This window comes from Trachurus japonicus, chromosome 1 (genome assembly GCF_045865225.1).
Source record: "Trachurus japonicus isolate A0001 chromosome 1, Traja_1.0".
Lineage (NCBI taxonomy): Eukaryota > Metazoa > Chordata > Actinopteri > Carangiformes > Carangidae > Trachurus > Trachurus japonicus.
The window spans coordinates 20,885,571-20,900,717 of NC_140907.1; the positions used below are offsets into that span (position 1 = coordinate 20,885,571).

General features: G+C 43.8%; 3 protein-coding genes and 1 long non-coding RNA gene across 6 annotated transcripts; all 4 read left to right on the forward strand.

Moving 5' to 3' along the window:
* The first annotated feature begins 231 nt into the window (after positions 1-231).
* On the forward strand, positions 232-5,461 carry saraf (store-operated calcium entry-associated regulatory factor). 3 transcript variants are annotated; one of them, XR_015036019.1, is made up of 8 exons: positions 232-368; positions 851-1,029; positions 1,448-1,646; positions 2,397-2,684; positions 2,803-3,010; positions 3,858-3,979; positions 4,410-4,750; positions 4,816-5,461. XR_015036019.1 is itself a non-coding variant. In XM_085779984.1 (8 exons), the coding sequence occupies exons 1-8, from the start codon at positions 302-304 to the stop codon at positions 4,433-4,435; spliced, it is 1,035 nt and encodes a 344-aa protein (XP_085636110.1). In that variant the 5' UTR covers positions 232-301; the 3' UTR covers positions 4,436-5,461. The 3 variants fall into 3 exon arrangements, 2 of the variants coding, with proteins under 2 accessions (XP_085636110.1, XP_085636096.1); XM_085779984.1 differs by having other exon boundaries at positions 2,803-2,868; positions 2,923-3,010; positions 4,410-5,461; XM_085779970.1 differs by having other exon boundaries at positions 4,410-5,461.
* Positions 5,462-8,656: 3,195 nt separating this feature from the next.
* Positions 8,657-9,355, forward strand: LOC146991865 (uncharacterized). The gene is made up of 4 exons (XM_085789209.1): positions 8,657-8,660; positions 8,714-8,893; positions 9,130-9,203; positions 9,296-9,355. Exons 1-4 carry the CDS (start codon positions 8,657-8,659, stop codon positions 9,353-9,355), a joined length of 318 nt encoding a protein of 105 aa, XP_085645335.1.
* A 429-nt stretch (positions 9,356-9,784) lies between these two features.
* LOC146991866 (uncharacterized) lies at positions 9,785-10,608 on the forward strand. Its single transcript, XR_015036020.1, has 3 exons — positions 9,785-9,860; positions 9,998-10,135; positions 10,322-10,608. It is a non-coding gene; the product is annotated as an uncharacterized LOC146991866 (long non-coding RNA).
* A 3,287-nt stretch (positions 10,609-13,895) lies between these two features.
* tmem187 (transmembrane protein 187) lies at positions 13,896-15,147 on the forward strand. Its single transcript, XM_085780010.1, has one exon. It carries the CDS (start codon positions 13,979-13,981, stop codon positions 14,765-14,767), a length of 789 nt encoding a protein of 262 aa, XP_085636136.1. The 5' UTR covers positions 13,896-13,978; the 3' UTR covers positions 14,768-15,147.

A 15,147-nucleotide genomic window follows, 5' to 3' on the forward strand; every position in this document is an offset into this window, starting at 1 on the left:
TCTGCAAGAGTCACATGAGAATTAACTTTTGATCTCTTGGGCACACACACGCTTATGTCTGTAACAATAGATCCACATCCATGATCCGTGATGGGCTCAGGTTTACATCAGCCACATCCGTCTATGGTGAACGCACAGCGGGTCGAACCTACCGTAGTCGTGCTCTTTCCCTATTGGTCGGCGCTGGCACAAACAAGTGACGTAACACGGAAGTTGTAGTTCTGTCGTGTCTTCCGGGGTAACGAGGAGTCCTGACAATTTTCACATTAGGCTGCGGGAAGAAAGAGCATACAGCGGGGAAATGAAGCTGTTTATTACTGCTGTGTTGCAGTGTCTTATTGTGGGACACGTCCGGAGTTGGGATGACGGTACGTAATGCTTTTAACTTCCTCTTTTAAGCTACGTCGCGGGGGTTTTGGGTTACGATCAGGAAATACTAACAAACATCGCCACTTCCCGGGGCAATGAAAATATACCCGAAGCTACATACAACGAGTTTATATATAGTCCACAGGCTCGGTAAAGTGTAGTTAACTCCTTCATTGTTGGTGAATACCTCACTGAAGACGTTAATAAGGTTGCTGGGTTGCCAGGTTGTGGAAACCCCCCTTCTCCAATAGACCTTTGCCCACTTATCTCCTGCATGGCACTTAATCAACCTTGCTGTAGTCTACTATGTGATACACAGGTATATTCAGAATACCCACTACGACAAAACTGTCTAACTATACTCATGTGATACACGTATGAACAGTGTACCCGCCTTAAAAGCAGTAAACCCACTACAACGAATCAGACAACACCACACCACTGTTTACAGCTGTATGAGCTTCTCCTCTTCCCTCTGCAGGCAGTGTGTTGCTGCGGGACGTCCAGGTGTTGACTCTGTACAAGGGTCGCTACACCACGGCCAGGCGCTCCAGCCCCGTCCTACAGCTGCAGTGTGTCGGAGGGTCGGCGGGCTGCCACACCTTCGTACCAGATGTGGTTCAGTGTCAGAACAAAGGCTGGGATGGAGTGGATGTGCAGGTGAGGACAGAGACATGAGGAGGATGGAGTATAAAGTTTAATCTGAGTCATGAAATGGCCCCAAAAAACAACAACCATTAACTTCCTTTCAGAGTCTACACTGGGTTAACTTGTTATGGTAGATTTCTTGGTAGCAAGTTACACATACCACTGTTTATATCAGACTGTAAGCAAGCAGACATGCCAGTAGATGTAGATGTTTGTGAATGTTGATGAAGGTGTTCTTCCTTGTTTGTGATGCGTTAATATGAAAGCACAGAGGTTTCCCAACATGTTTTTCTTGGACTCTCAAATATCAAAATTGCTATCAGCCTAACAGGAGCCAGTGGGGTCATTACCTAAACCATGGCAGCTTCATGCTGGACTGACTGACTGACTGACAGTAAACTGAGTATTATTTGTCATGGTGTTTTCACAGTGGGAGTGTAAGACTGATATGGACAATGCGTATCGATTTGGGAGGCTGGAGGTGAGCTGTGAGGGCTACAACCACCCTGATGATCCGTACATACTGAGGGGCTCCTGCGGCCTGGAGTACTCACTGGAGCTGACCGAAGAGGGCCGGAGGAGGACGCAGGGCGGCGGGGGCTCCCATGGTGGATTCAAGGGATTTGGAGGTTAGAAAACGGAGATGTGGGATTGATGAGGTTACACTTTCACATACATACACAGACTTTAAAAAAAAAATACTTTATTGCAAAGCTTCTTGCCTTCACAAACATAATCAGTCATTTCATTCTCTTTGCGTTTTTGTACTTTGCATTTTAATAACAAACCCTAAAGAAAACAGACAAACGTATACACGAGACAAACTGAGGTATTGAGGTATTTCCCAAGTGAGGATCTCAAAGATAGGAAAATAAAGACAAAATATAATAAAATAAAATAAACTAATTGGAAAATAAATAACTAATTATACTATACAACATACTGGGAAGGAGTTACATTTTTTAGTTTAAAGAGCCTTTGCAGGTACAACACTGGTTAGGTATTCATTTAAAAGATAAGATAAAAGCAATGGACATTTATTTTTTTAATATACTGAGAGTAACTGCCTTGAAGCAGGTGACCAAAGCATGGAAACAATCAAATAGACCAAAATTAAGAGCATGGTATTAACAACAGAACCAAGTTTAGAGATGGAACGACTAACTTTTATAAATAGGGAACAAACACATGTTTGGAATAAGTTATACTGTAAAGAAAGGCTGATCAAAACAGTGGAAATATTTAATCAAATTAAGGAGGTAAACTAACTAATGCACACACACAGATACATGAACACGCATACATGCACCACCCCTTTTACATTTACCCGCATACACAGACTTGATACTGATAAACTTTTCTTTTTCTCTTTGTCTTAGATCTCGGGGGCTTCGCTTCCAGTTTCTTTAGCGGTTTCTCTGGAAACCAACATCAGCATCGGCAGCAGAGCCATCAGAGCTCGAACCCGTCGGGTGGCGAGGACTCAGGAGGGCTGCTGGTGGTTGCTGTGCTTCTGCTCTTAGCCTACGGCGTCTACAAGCTGTTCCTCAGTGGAAACACCGCGGCCCAGGGGGAGCAGGACGGAGGGCAGGCTGGGTATCCTAGAGATAATAACCATGGCTCCGCTGCAGGACCCCCGCCACCAGGATTCAAACCTGACTACACAGGTAACTGGTTCGACAAGTAGCTGATTGGATACAAACAGCTGGCGTGTAGTGCTGCAGCCACCTCTATGAAACCTACAGCTTATTCTTTGTGTTCATGTTCAAATAATCATCTGTTCAGGCTCCTCCGGTGCCAACCCAGGCTACGGTTTCCGTAACGACTACACGCATGGACAGCAGTACCCAGGTGGCGGAGCTGCTCCCGGCGCAGGCGGAGGTTTTTGGTCCGGCATGGGGACAGGTGGCCGAGCTGCTCCCGGCGCAGGCGGAGGTTTCTGGTCCGGCATGGGGACAGGCGGCGTGCTGGGATACCTGTTTGGCAATCAGAGGTTAGAAGTCCAGTCATTTTATGAGAAAAGGTTAAACAAATTGCAACAGAAGCAAACTCAACTGATTTTGTATCCTCAGCATGTCCTGAATGAGGGAAAAAAAGCCCCAAAGAATCCCATTAGGGGAAAGTTTCGAAAAACACCCAAACATACGCATATAAAACATTTTTTTTCACATGAATAGGGTAAAATTTTTAACCTTTAGATATCTCCATGAAAATTACTGAGTTGATTACTTACATTAAGACAAACAAAAAATGTATTACAAGTTTTTTGAAATTCTTTGTTAACATGAGCAAATGTGCATACATTTGCATAAATCTGCATAAATTGCACCGTTTTGACGGCACATGTATATATGAAGTTGCTGTGGTGGTACCGGCATGAAAACTGGAGTGAGTTGACTCCATCGGTCAACCGACAAGTTGACCACTTTAAATTTCAAGATGACTGTAAAATCCCCTGATTCGCACAAACTGAAATATGCTGCTATGGCCGGGTTTTGGTTGATTTTTCACGACAGCCACATCCTTAGTAGAGCAGGTATGACATGAGCCGACAGTGCATAATCCAATTACGTATGACTAATTTGCATACATACAGCACCTGATCTAAACATTGGGTAGAGTGTTTTTCGAAACTTTCCCCTAATGGGATTCTTCGGGGCTTTTTTTCCCTCACTCAGGAGATGCTGAGGATACAAAATCAGTTGAGTTTGCTTCTGTTGCAATTTGTTTAACGTTGACCCCTTTTTTGGCCTAAAATTACTGGATGTAGAGAGACGAGAGGAAGTCGTTGGTCCTCCTCTTCAGCCAGAGGCTTCAGGTTGTTTGTGTTTGTTCTACAGACGCCAACAGCATCACAACTACCCCAACTACAACTACCCCCACTACAACGACAGCAGACATCCTCCTGCCTCAGGCTCTTCCTCCTCCTCCTCCTCGTCCTCTGGGACACGCACTGCTTCAGGTATGTCGGCAAAGACACACACACCACAACTAAACACAGCTCTATTAACCTTTGCTGACTTTTCCGACTGTTTGTGTAAAAGAAACTTGTGACAATTTTATTTGATCATTGAATTGAATCTGCTTTTATATCGTCCATATAACTGATGGATATGAAGTTTCTACTGTTTAATACAAATGCTGTTTCAGAGACTTCGACTCATTGATGTCCCATTCTCGTGGGCGAATCTCAGTCACAGCTTAACGTGGCAGAAATATTCACTCAAGATGTACTGATTTGATTGCTATAGGTCAAAGGTCAAGGCCATGTGACTTAATAAAACATGATTTTGACATTGTCAATGTGATTTCTCAAGACCTGTAATCAGGTTGTTATAGTGTCCAGTTTCCATAGATCTGCTTGTTAACCAACATCTTTTTTTGCTTGTCAGGTTTTGGAGGAACCAAGAGAAGATAGAAGCTATGAACGTTGGCAGCTTCTCTGTTCTCAGTTGACCACTCTGGCTTAATGCAGCGCTGTGCACTAATGAGAGACGGTCTGGGTGTTTGCTGGTGGCAGGTCAAACGTGACAAAAGCCTCTTATGCAAAGATCAATGTGTCCAATAATGTAGAAACGTTGCTACTCAGTACTGAGTTCCTCTGGAAAGCTCACTGTTGTTTCAGCTGCTGACAGGAGGCTTGTTTTTCTGTGAATGTTAGATTTCTGTGAAGATGGGTCACATAGTTTAAGATGAGCTTTACTTTGGATGTTCACTGATTCGATCAGGTTTTGTAGGCAAGATTTCATTTTGAATCTGCTCTTTTACACATTCTATTACATGTGGTATCGGGGACAGCTGCCCCTCTGCGGTCTACGTGACTTCCTCTGTGTTCGCCACAGACACAGGAATAGAAACTGTCTCACCTTTTGCATTCAGATAAAGTAAATGACAGATAAGTGCCCCTTATAAGTCTAAGTCCAGCTAAGTAGATTCAAGAATCATGACTGATAAATCAGCGTAGACTCGTGGGGAAAAGAATGTTTGTAAACTCAGGAGTGTGTGTTGGTCGTTTACCTCACATACCAATTAAGCATACCATAATGTTTCTACTGCTTTAATTTAATAAATTAAACAAACAATCATGCAATAGTCAACACAGTTGCTGGAACAGAGGGGAATTAGAAATAAAAACATGACTGTAATAAAAACCTCTTATTTTTAGCAGCTGAGCTAAACAAAGGGCCTTTGTACTATTTTAGAAAACTATTATACCCATGGTTGGTCGAGCCAAAACCCAGTTTGTGTTTGTGTTAATTCATGTGGTTTCATCAGTGCTTTATTTGCTGTCACCTGCTGGCTTCCATGCCTTGTTTTCCATGTAATTGAGTGAAAACGATTTAAATGTATATAGCATTTTTGAAACGTTATAGTATATAAATATATTATTTTTGAGTAATGTGTGGTATTTTGGTAACAAGCCAATAAAGAGATTTTAAAACTGTCTTGTTGTTGGTCAGCAATCAGGATCTTTTGATCCCTTTGTCTGTCCATACTTTTTAGTCCTTACCTGGAGGATAATGTCTGTTTATCAGTCAAACCGAAAGCAAATTAGAAATGTAAACATGCTCTGAATTAGAAGTGTATGTGAGTGTTTGGTAGTCAGGCACTGATCAGAGGGGTATCCCAGCAGAAAGTATGTGAAAACTCAGAGTAAGTAAACCCTGAGATGTGTGTTAATCAGCATCTGTTGGTGGTAAAAGCTACTAGAAGTTGAAATATCCACTAAACAAACTTTTACTTTGTTTAATATGTGGAATGTGAATAAAACCAGAGCAACCACGAGACTGTTTTTATATTTAATTTTCAGCCAGGGGTGCAGATCCGAAGTCAGGATTTGGGGGGGACCAGGGGGACACAAAAGTGAATCTAAAATGTGAAATACATTTGTTCAATTTTGAATAATTTGGGGTATTTTTATTGGGGGGGACAATCAAGGATGTAACATAGGCTATAGATCCGTGGGGACAATTCATGTCCCCACCGGGATCTGCGCCTATGTTTTCAGCCAATTAAAAAAATAACACTGAACAACATTCAGCCACTTTCTCAAAGGTTAAAGGAGAATTCCGGTCATTTTTGACCCCTAAATCGTTGTCCCGATGGTCACCCGGTGTTGGGGGGGAGCAAAAAACGCGACTAAAATTGATGCAGGCAAAGTTACACCATGGCTAGACGGCACTAGCGATAGCGACAACGCTAAAGTATGGGGGCAATTTTTTCAACCACAACAAACACTCAAAAAACAATCAAATATCTATGGTACATGACTCGAATCCTTGTGACACACCACTGACTCATACACTGTACGGTTATACTGAGTATAAACATAAACAGTATAAACTTTGTGTTTTTGCCATAGTTTTGCATGTAATCACTCAAGCCATCGCAGAGCCCCTGCTCTCCCCGCCACAGAAACAAACACTTTTTCCTTGTTGTGGTGATTTCTTTACATAAATAAACGGTTAAGCAGTGCAGTGGTAATGTCCAAAATATCTCCGACCGTTTATTTTTGTAAAGAAATCATCACAACAAGGAAAAAAGCTTTAATTGTTTCTGTGGCGGGGAGAGCAGGCGCTCTGCGATCGCTTAGTAATGTCTTTCCAGGATGTTTAAGAGTTTAGGCTGTCTATAACCGTACAGTGTATGAGTTCAGTGGTGTGTCATAAGGATCCAAGTCATATACCATAAATATTTGATTGTTTTTTGAGTGTTTGTTGTGGTTGAAAAAATTGCCCCCATAGGTTAGCGTTGTCGCTATCCCTAGCGCCGGGGTAGCCATGGTGTAACTTCCGTTTGCCTGCATCAATTTTAGTCGCGTTTTTTGCTCCCCCAAACACTGGGTGACCATCAGGACAACGGTTTAGGGGTCAAAAATGACGTGAATTCTCCTTTAATATTAAAAGAAAGTTATCTTAAATTCAAAATGAAAAAGCAACAGCATCTAAACCATCTAATTCACCGCAGCAGTGTTACTTCCCGGAAGTTGTCTCCCTTGTTGTCATGGTGAATCATTGTATCGGAGCTCCATTGATAAGGTCTTTTCACTCGTCGTCAGGCACAGGCACGTTCAACTCGGAGTTAACATACTGAGCTAACTGAGATCAGCTTTTGGATCTGAAAACTCAGGAGTTTCACCTCCCAGGGCCAGTCAGCTCAGAGTTCAGGGTTAGGATCAGAGTTTGTTGGACCTTATTTCTGGAGTAGCTTCGTCTCTGTGGTTGTGAGATTAGTGTGACTGAAACTTGAGGCCTGTACCACAAAGCGAGCTCAGCCTAAGTTACCCACAACAATGGCGACCAGGACAGGCGGTATCAACTCAACTCGGTAACTCAACCCAGGTCTGTCTTGTTGTGAGTGAATAAAAAGTGCCGGTTCCAACCATAGACTGTAAAAAAAAAAAAAAAAAAGAGGTTACAACTAAAGGCAGCAGACGAATCACAACCATGAGCACCGACGCGTCAGAGAAGCGAGGCGAGCGGATGCCTTATTTCTCCTACGCGGAGCTGAGGCTCATTTTAGAGAAATATGAGGAAGAAAAGGCAGATCTACTTGAGAAATCCAACACCGCGGCTGCCTCCAAGAGACGACAGATGGCATGGCAAAGGATTGCGGATTGCATAAATACGTAAGTTGCACATCAGTGGCTGAAGTCTTACTTTATATTTAACAAAGCGCGATGAGTCCCAATCACTGTGCTGCTGTCTCGTTGCCCCAGATCTAACCCCTCAGGAGTACATCGGACTTGGGAGCAGATCAAACAAAAGCATAAAAACATTTCAAATGGTAAGTTGGACATTTTTTTAGTTTCATAACGTTACATGGATGGGCTACAATAAAGCTGGAAGCTGATACCACAATCATATCAATTTCCTCAAGTTGATAGCCTGGATGAAATCTTCCTGATTTTGGGCTGTGTTAGAATTTAGCAGGGACAAACTTTTCCTCTGTATTATATATAATATGCATGATTAATATGCTGTTTTACAGTAGCATTACATCCTTTATCCTCTTTTTATTACTTCTGGCCACTGTTCCCTCTAAGGTGTTTTACTGTGCAATTGCACACTGCTCCCCACCTCTTTGCCCAGAAGACAAAAAAAGTTGCACACTCAAATATCCCCGACTAGTTTACTGTTTATTTCTCCCTAATGTGCGCTTCGAATTGTGAAATTTATGACCTTAACCGTAGTCTGTAGTGCAACTACGATTTAAGTTTTTGCTTGAGAATTATTATTACTGTTCATATCAAGAATGCTTCTGTGCCAAGAGTTGATGACACCAACTTGATGTTAGTTATTTTTTCCATATTGTTCATATGGCAATAAATGCAAAATCTATTTTGCCAAAAGAATATTGTATTTTGTTATCATTAACTGTAACTGACCTAGATATGGAGTAGCCTAGGTAATGTTGTCAAAATAATCTGTTATTAATCATTATAGTAATAGCCAATTGTATTGATATTTGGAGTTGGAGAGGTGAGGCCATAGCACCAGCATGTGGACGTACTGTGTTCGCTTAAGCTGTCGCTCACAGTCGCTCAAGCAGGTCATCAGGGGAGTTGAATTTCTGCTCAGGAGTTTTGAAAATTAGAGGGAGCATTGCTTCTGGCTTTATGGTATGTCTTTAATCCCCCATGGGTGCAGCAGCTTTCAGTATCACATTTCCCCCCTTCTCATTTACACTGTTACAGCAAAAAAGAAGAAACATTTGCAGAGGCGGACAGGCACCGGAGGAGGTCCAGCCCCGGGATGCGCCTCTGCAGAGGAGCTGGTCCTCGCTAACAACGAGAACGAGGGTGGCCCCATAATCACCGGGGTGGAAGGTGGGGTGTCTTCTAACCCTGGAGCCGGCTCCTCCAAATATGTAGGAAGTACGTGTCCGTGTCAAAGCTTTGGTACTTAAGATGAGATGACTCCGTTTGCATGTAGATTTGTGTTGCATCACAAGCTCCACAATAGTCATAGTCCCACATTATATCACACACACCGTTCAGAGCACTCATAGCACCCAAACATTAATGCCATAATAAATTGCATGTTGCATACAAGACACTGTACAAAAATCATTGTGACCTCACTAACACAGGCCTGTTGACTTTCCCCTCAGTGAATGGCGATATTGTGATGGTGGTGGTGCCAGAGGTGCTACCATCTGACACCGTGTCTCTGACTCTGACAGAGGTAGGCTATGTCACACACGCCAGCATGATATGACCCGTCACCCGTGGCTGTTGGCACCTGGTTGATAGATCGCTTCTATCCCGTCTGTACAGGTGGTGGACCCAAAGGATGAGGAGGAGCTGTATGAGTCCTCTGAGGAGGTAAGACCTTAGTTTGCCGTCATGTTTCGTAGAGTTAAACCTCTTGAAAAAAAAGGAGGTTTTAATATGCACATCATGTTGTTCAAGGTGCAGGGCAATACAAAAAAATGGTAGAAAAAAAAGGTATGCCTGCCCACTTACTAGTCGCCACAAAAGAGTTTTTATTTTGCACAACGTTTCGACCACAGGTCTTGTTCAGGTGCTATTTTAAGGAACAGTGGGAATAAAAATTATTTTGTGGTGACTAGTAAGTGGGCAGGCATAGCTTTTCTTTTTCCAGAGTTGAACTGCTCCACATCAACAGATGGTGGGAATATGGAGAGTGAATTGCAGTGGTCTGCACATAGAGTTTGACAACTACAACTACTTTCAATACGCTGCCACTGCTTTGTTAATGCTGCAGGAAAAATATACACCCCCAGCTGAGCCCCCAGCCGAGCCCCCAGCCGAGCCCCAAGCCTCCACGTCCACAGCTCCAGCTAGCAGACCAGAGACGGTTAAAAAGGGATCAAAAATGGTAATGGCATTGCATTTCCTTTCTCTCTTGACTACACTATCAATTAAAGGCAAAAAGCCCAAAAATCTTATTTTGCTTTCCTAGGTTATATACTTTACATGCTTTAACCCGTATGCTCAAATTTTCTCTTGTTTCAGGGTGCAGCCGACCCTGTGAGGGCCCTTTATAAGAGGACTCTGGAGCAAGACATTAAATACAAGGGCTTAAAAATGAAAAAGATGGAACTTGAGATCGAATATCTTCAATTAAAAATAAGAAAGCTCCAGGATGAGAAGGTACGTGGATAATGACTGTTAGAAGAATACTTTAGATACCAGTATCATACTTTAATAAATATAGACAGTACCATTTGATAGAAAGAGGGTATTGTTCAGGGTTTTCAACACCTTCTCCAAATCAGAATTCAAACACCGTCATTAAGATGCAAGCATCACTAATGTGTCTTTTTGTCTTTCTTACAGGGAAAAGAAAATGTGAAAATTGAAAGCTAAACAGCTTCTATGTAAAAACCTCAGTGATGGCTTCCCTCACTGCTTGGCCTGTTGGATATTCAAGAGTAACGGGGTCCACAACATCAGGGGGCTGGGGGTTTATCCTGGGCTCTCTCTCCTTTCTGATAGTTGCAATGTTGTGGAGCACACAACATGCAGCAATGATTTTGCAGGCACGGTCTGGGGCCACCCTCAGACGTTGCAGGGAGGCAAAGCGGGACTTGAGAAGGCCAAAGGTATTTTCAATCGTGACCATTGTCTTGGCGTGGGCCGTGTTAAAACGGGTCTGTGGTCCTGGTTCAGGGTCTGGGTAGGGAGTCATCAGGAAGGGGTGGAGGGCGTACCCCCTATCACCAAGCAGCACTCCACTGAAGTCTCCTGAAGATGAGAGCAACATTGAGAGGTTCAGAAACACATATTGTAACCCTATTGTAACAGCTTACGATGTGCGGTTGCCATACCCTGCTGCAGCCTCTGGTAGAGCGTGGACTCGTCAAAAACCTTAGAGTCATGGACGGACCCGGGCCACTTGGCGTCAAGGCTGGTAATGAGGCCTTTGAAGTCACACGTCATCTGCAAAGACATTTTGTAACAGCAATTAGTCACTGCAGCATCAATGCGTATTTTGCCAATAGGAGCCAACTGCGATTAAACTTCTCACAAAGTGCGGAGGTTCAGTGCAAAGAACATTCATATGTAATGTGTGGACGGGATTATTGGTTGAAGAAAAGGCGAGTTTGTACGATCTGTTTTATGGTCAGTAACAGGGCAGTGATATAGGCCAGAGGTTCCCAACTACAGATCGTGTACCAAACTGACGTTCAGGTACCACTTCCCTCTGTACATATTGCAAGTCTTTTTTCTGTAGGTGCCGAGTTGGGTGTGTGTGAAGCCCCCCCCCTTAGGCTTCATAAGGCCCACCCAGCCTGCTCCTGTGTCTTCTGTCCTCATCTGTGAGACTGTTGAACTGTGTAACTTCAAATCTTTAAGCAGCCGTAGGCGTGAAAAACCCTTTTTGTTCTGATTCTGTTTTCTCCTGTTTTCACATGTTATGTTAGGTTAGATAGGTGACCTGTATTTTTGTTTGTTTTATTTTGGGTAAGGTAAAGTCAGGGTAAGTAAGTAAGTTTAATTTATATAGCACTTTTCATAGATAAAATCACAAAGTGCTTTACAACAAGGGTAAAATGCAATAAAATACAGTACAGAGATCACAACAAAAAATACACAACAGCACAATTTCAGGAAAACTTTACAGAGGCCCCACAACGTCAACATCAGTTGAAAGCCTGTCTAAAAAGATAGGTTTTAGGGTCTCTAGCTTCTTTTGTCTGTTGTGTTGGGTGTGGCTCACACCTGAAGTCAATAAAGCTGTTTTTCTATTTGAGCTCTGTCGTCCTGGCTGGTCATTTAAAGCTCATTGTGTTACATCTGGTTTCCCCTAGACCCTGGCCATAACAATGTACCACAGAACAGGTTACAGCAATGTTTTTCAACCCCAGCGTGGGGTTGCCTCAAATGTCTAGTAATTAATTTTAAAAAATAACTGGAAAACATTGTTTATATTATTCTTTTTAAAATTATGATTAAAACACCACACACAATTTTAAACGACTGTTTTCTATACTTTCACTTTCTCGAATATAAATCGAGTTCAAATAAAATGTAGCATATAAAAATATCTTGATTTGCAGGTTGCCAGACATTAGTGATGTCAAAATGGGGTCACAAGCCAAAAAAGGGTTGGGAACCATTGGGCTACAGGCTTATGTATGTGTGTGTGTATATATATATATATATATATATATATATATATATATATATATATATATACATATATACACATATATATACACATATATATACACATATATATACATATATACACATATATATACACATATACACATATATATACACATATATATACACATATATATATATATACATACACATATACACATATATATATATATATATATATACACATATATATATATATATAGAGCATCATCACCAGTTGCATTGGTACAAGTTTTCAGGATGTATGGGATGGATATACTATCATGTAGACAGTGTAAACATGTGTATCAGATGGGCCTTTGCTTTGTCAATGATGATTTAGTTGGGCAAGATAGCCACTGGTGATGCTCTCATTGAATGTAAAGTTATCACTGAATGATTTACCTGCACGTTGAGGCTGTAGCAGTGATGTCTATCGATGTAATAATCCCTCTCATCATCACCCAGAGGTGTAGAGATGGGGATGAGGGTGCCATCAATGCACCCAAGCACCCTGGGGAAACCTGTGATAAGAGAAGTCTGCATTTAATGTGCTACATTACAACAGTAAAGTCCACACATATTACTGTATATAGCCTAGTATGGTCTGCATTTAAGAATACTAGACCTCAATAGTCAATATCACAGTGCCTATTACTAAGTCCCCATCAGTATCACTGTCATGGACATGGTGTAAAATAATGAAATTACACACACACACACACACACACAAATGTATTTCTCTCATTTTTAAGAGGGCAAAGAGTGCCACATCCAAAGAGGGCTGGGTGCAGGATTAAAAAGTGCAAACTTACAAAAAGAAATGAGAAACTGCCTGCCCCTGCAGTGTGGTGGCAAAAGTAGGCTACATACATTTTGTCACAAGTTCTTTCATCAAGATATATTCTCACCCCCCCGTCATTGTCCACCCCACTGTTAACAGCCTATATGGTTTATCAATGCAACGAATATGAAGTTAAACTGTTCAACAATGATATTGACCCACCTGCGATGGCATGAAACCCTTCTTTTATGATGTGTGCCGGCAAGTGGCCTGGGAAGACGATGAATTCATCCATCAGGTCGGTCAGGGCAGAGGACACCTGGTGGACGGCTCGGCAGACGGTGTTTTTACTGAGCCGCTCGGCATCTCCGACGGAGGACAGGAAGCTGCCGGTGGTGTAATACCGCAGGGCGATGCACACAGTCTGTGGGACCGTGAGGGCGACGCTCCTGCGGGTCGCACGGCCGACGTGCGGCTCCAGGATGCGGCAGAGGTATTCGAGTCCGGCCCGGGAGAACCGGTACCTTTTGTACAGACAGTCATCGTCAACATTTAACGGGTTTGATCGATCCTGGAAAATCCTTTCACGCCGTAACGATCCTCTCACTATCTGTGCTCCGATATCAACAGGGTGGTCGATGAACGGGCACGCCATTTTTTCGAACAGATCTCACGTGATCGACCGGTGGGTGGAGGCTTTTATCGGATTCAATGTAGCCAGGCTATGCAAACGAACAAAGATGCAACCAAAAATAGACCAAAACAAGATGCTGTGATTGTCTGTCAAAGCGCATTTTGTCACAACCTGTGAAAATTAGATTTAAAAAATGAAACTAATGTTGAGTTTTTTTCTTCTTCTGTTTACTACACTGAAGAGCCAATCCGAGCTCTCTATTTCCTACCACGTGGTTTTGAAACCCGGAACACAAACAATCAGCTCTGACTTTTGCTCCCATGTATCTTAGTTCGCTCCCAGTCTGGAAACAGAGTCTCTGTGGTGCAGACTAGGACCGGTCGTGTCTCTGTGGCTCCAGTCCGGGCTGTCGGGACCGGGATGAGCCATGAAGTCGGCTCTTCTCCACGTGTCGCTGCCCTTCGTGCTCTGCGTCGCCTTGGCGAACACGAGTCTGTTTGACGAGGTGGAGGTGGACCTGTCTTACGAGCACTATGCGGAGCCGCGGGTCGAGTCCCTGCCGGCTGCCCTGGCTCTGCCCTGCAACTGCCTGGTGAACCTGCTCTACGTCTTCATGGGACTGTCCTGGCTGCTGTGGGACGGAGGCGACGCCGCGGAGCCGGAGCGCGGCCGCTACATGAGACACGTCTTCGCCCTCATGGCGGTGTTTTACGCGCCCGTGCAGTGGACGCGCCTGGCGGTGCTGCGGCGCGCGCCCGCCGTGCTGGACCAGTGGTTCACGTTACCGATATTCGCGTGGGTCCCGGTGTGGATCCACTTCCTCGAGCGCGGACCGGCGAAGTGGCGCGCGTCGCATGCGGCGGCGGCCGAACTGTGTTCGCTCCTCAGCTACGGACTGGCGCTGGTGCACGAGCGCGGCTTCGAGGCGGCTCTGGGCTGTCACGTGGGCGTCGCCGTTTATAAAGGAGTTCGCCTGCAGCTGGCGCGCGGGGACGCTCGCTCGCTGAGGTTTCTGCTGCTCGCGGTGCTGTCGTGCGCCGGGTTCGTGGTGCTGAAGCTGCTGGATCACTGGCTCGCTCGGTACTGGCTGTTCCAGCGGTTTACCGGACACTTCTGGTCCAAAGTGTGCGACGTGCTGCAGTTTCACTTCAGCTTCTGGTTCCTGACCTCGGTGGCTGAGAGGACGCGGGGGAAGGGAGCAGCGCAGCGGGACTGAGAGGCGAGGAGCCCCCTGCCCTGCCACCTCCCTGGACCTTAGTTTGACCTGCAGATGCAGCTGGTCACCAGTGACCCCACCTCTTATCAGGCTTTTTACTAATGGGCTAGGCTAAACCAATTACCAAAGTTTCATAGATCCATTTTAATCTATTCATTCATTCTATTGGGAAGAACTTTTGGGTTGCCAGGTTGTAACAAATCCCCCAGCAGTGTGCACCTTTACACCTCTCCAGTGGACTGTTTGACAATCTTAATGACTGCAGGACCAAACTCCATCTGTAAACTGTTTATCAAGGGATTTTTCCTCACATAATCAACAGATTAATCCATGATCAACATTTTTACAATGATATAATGATAATGTTGCTTACTCGTGAC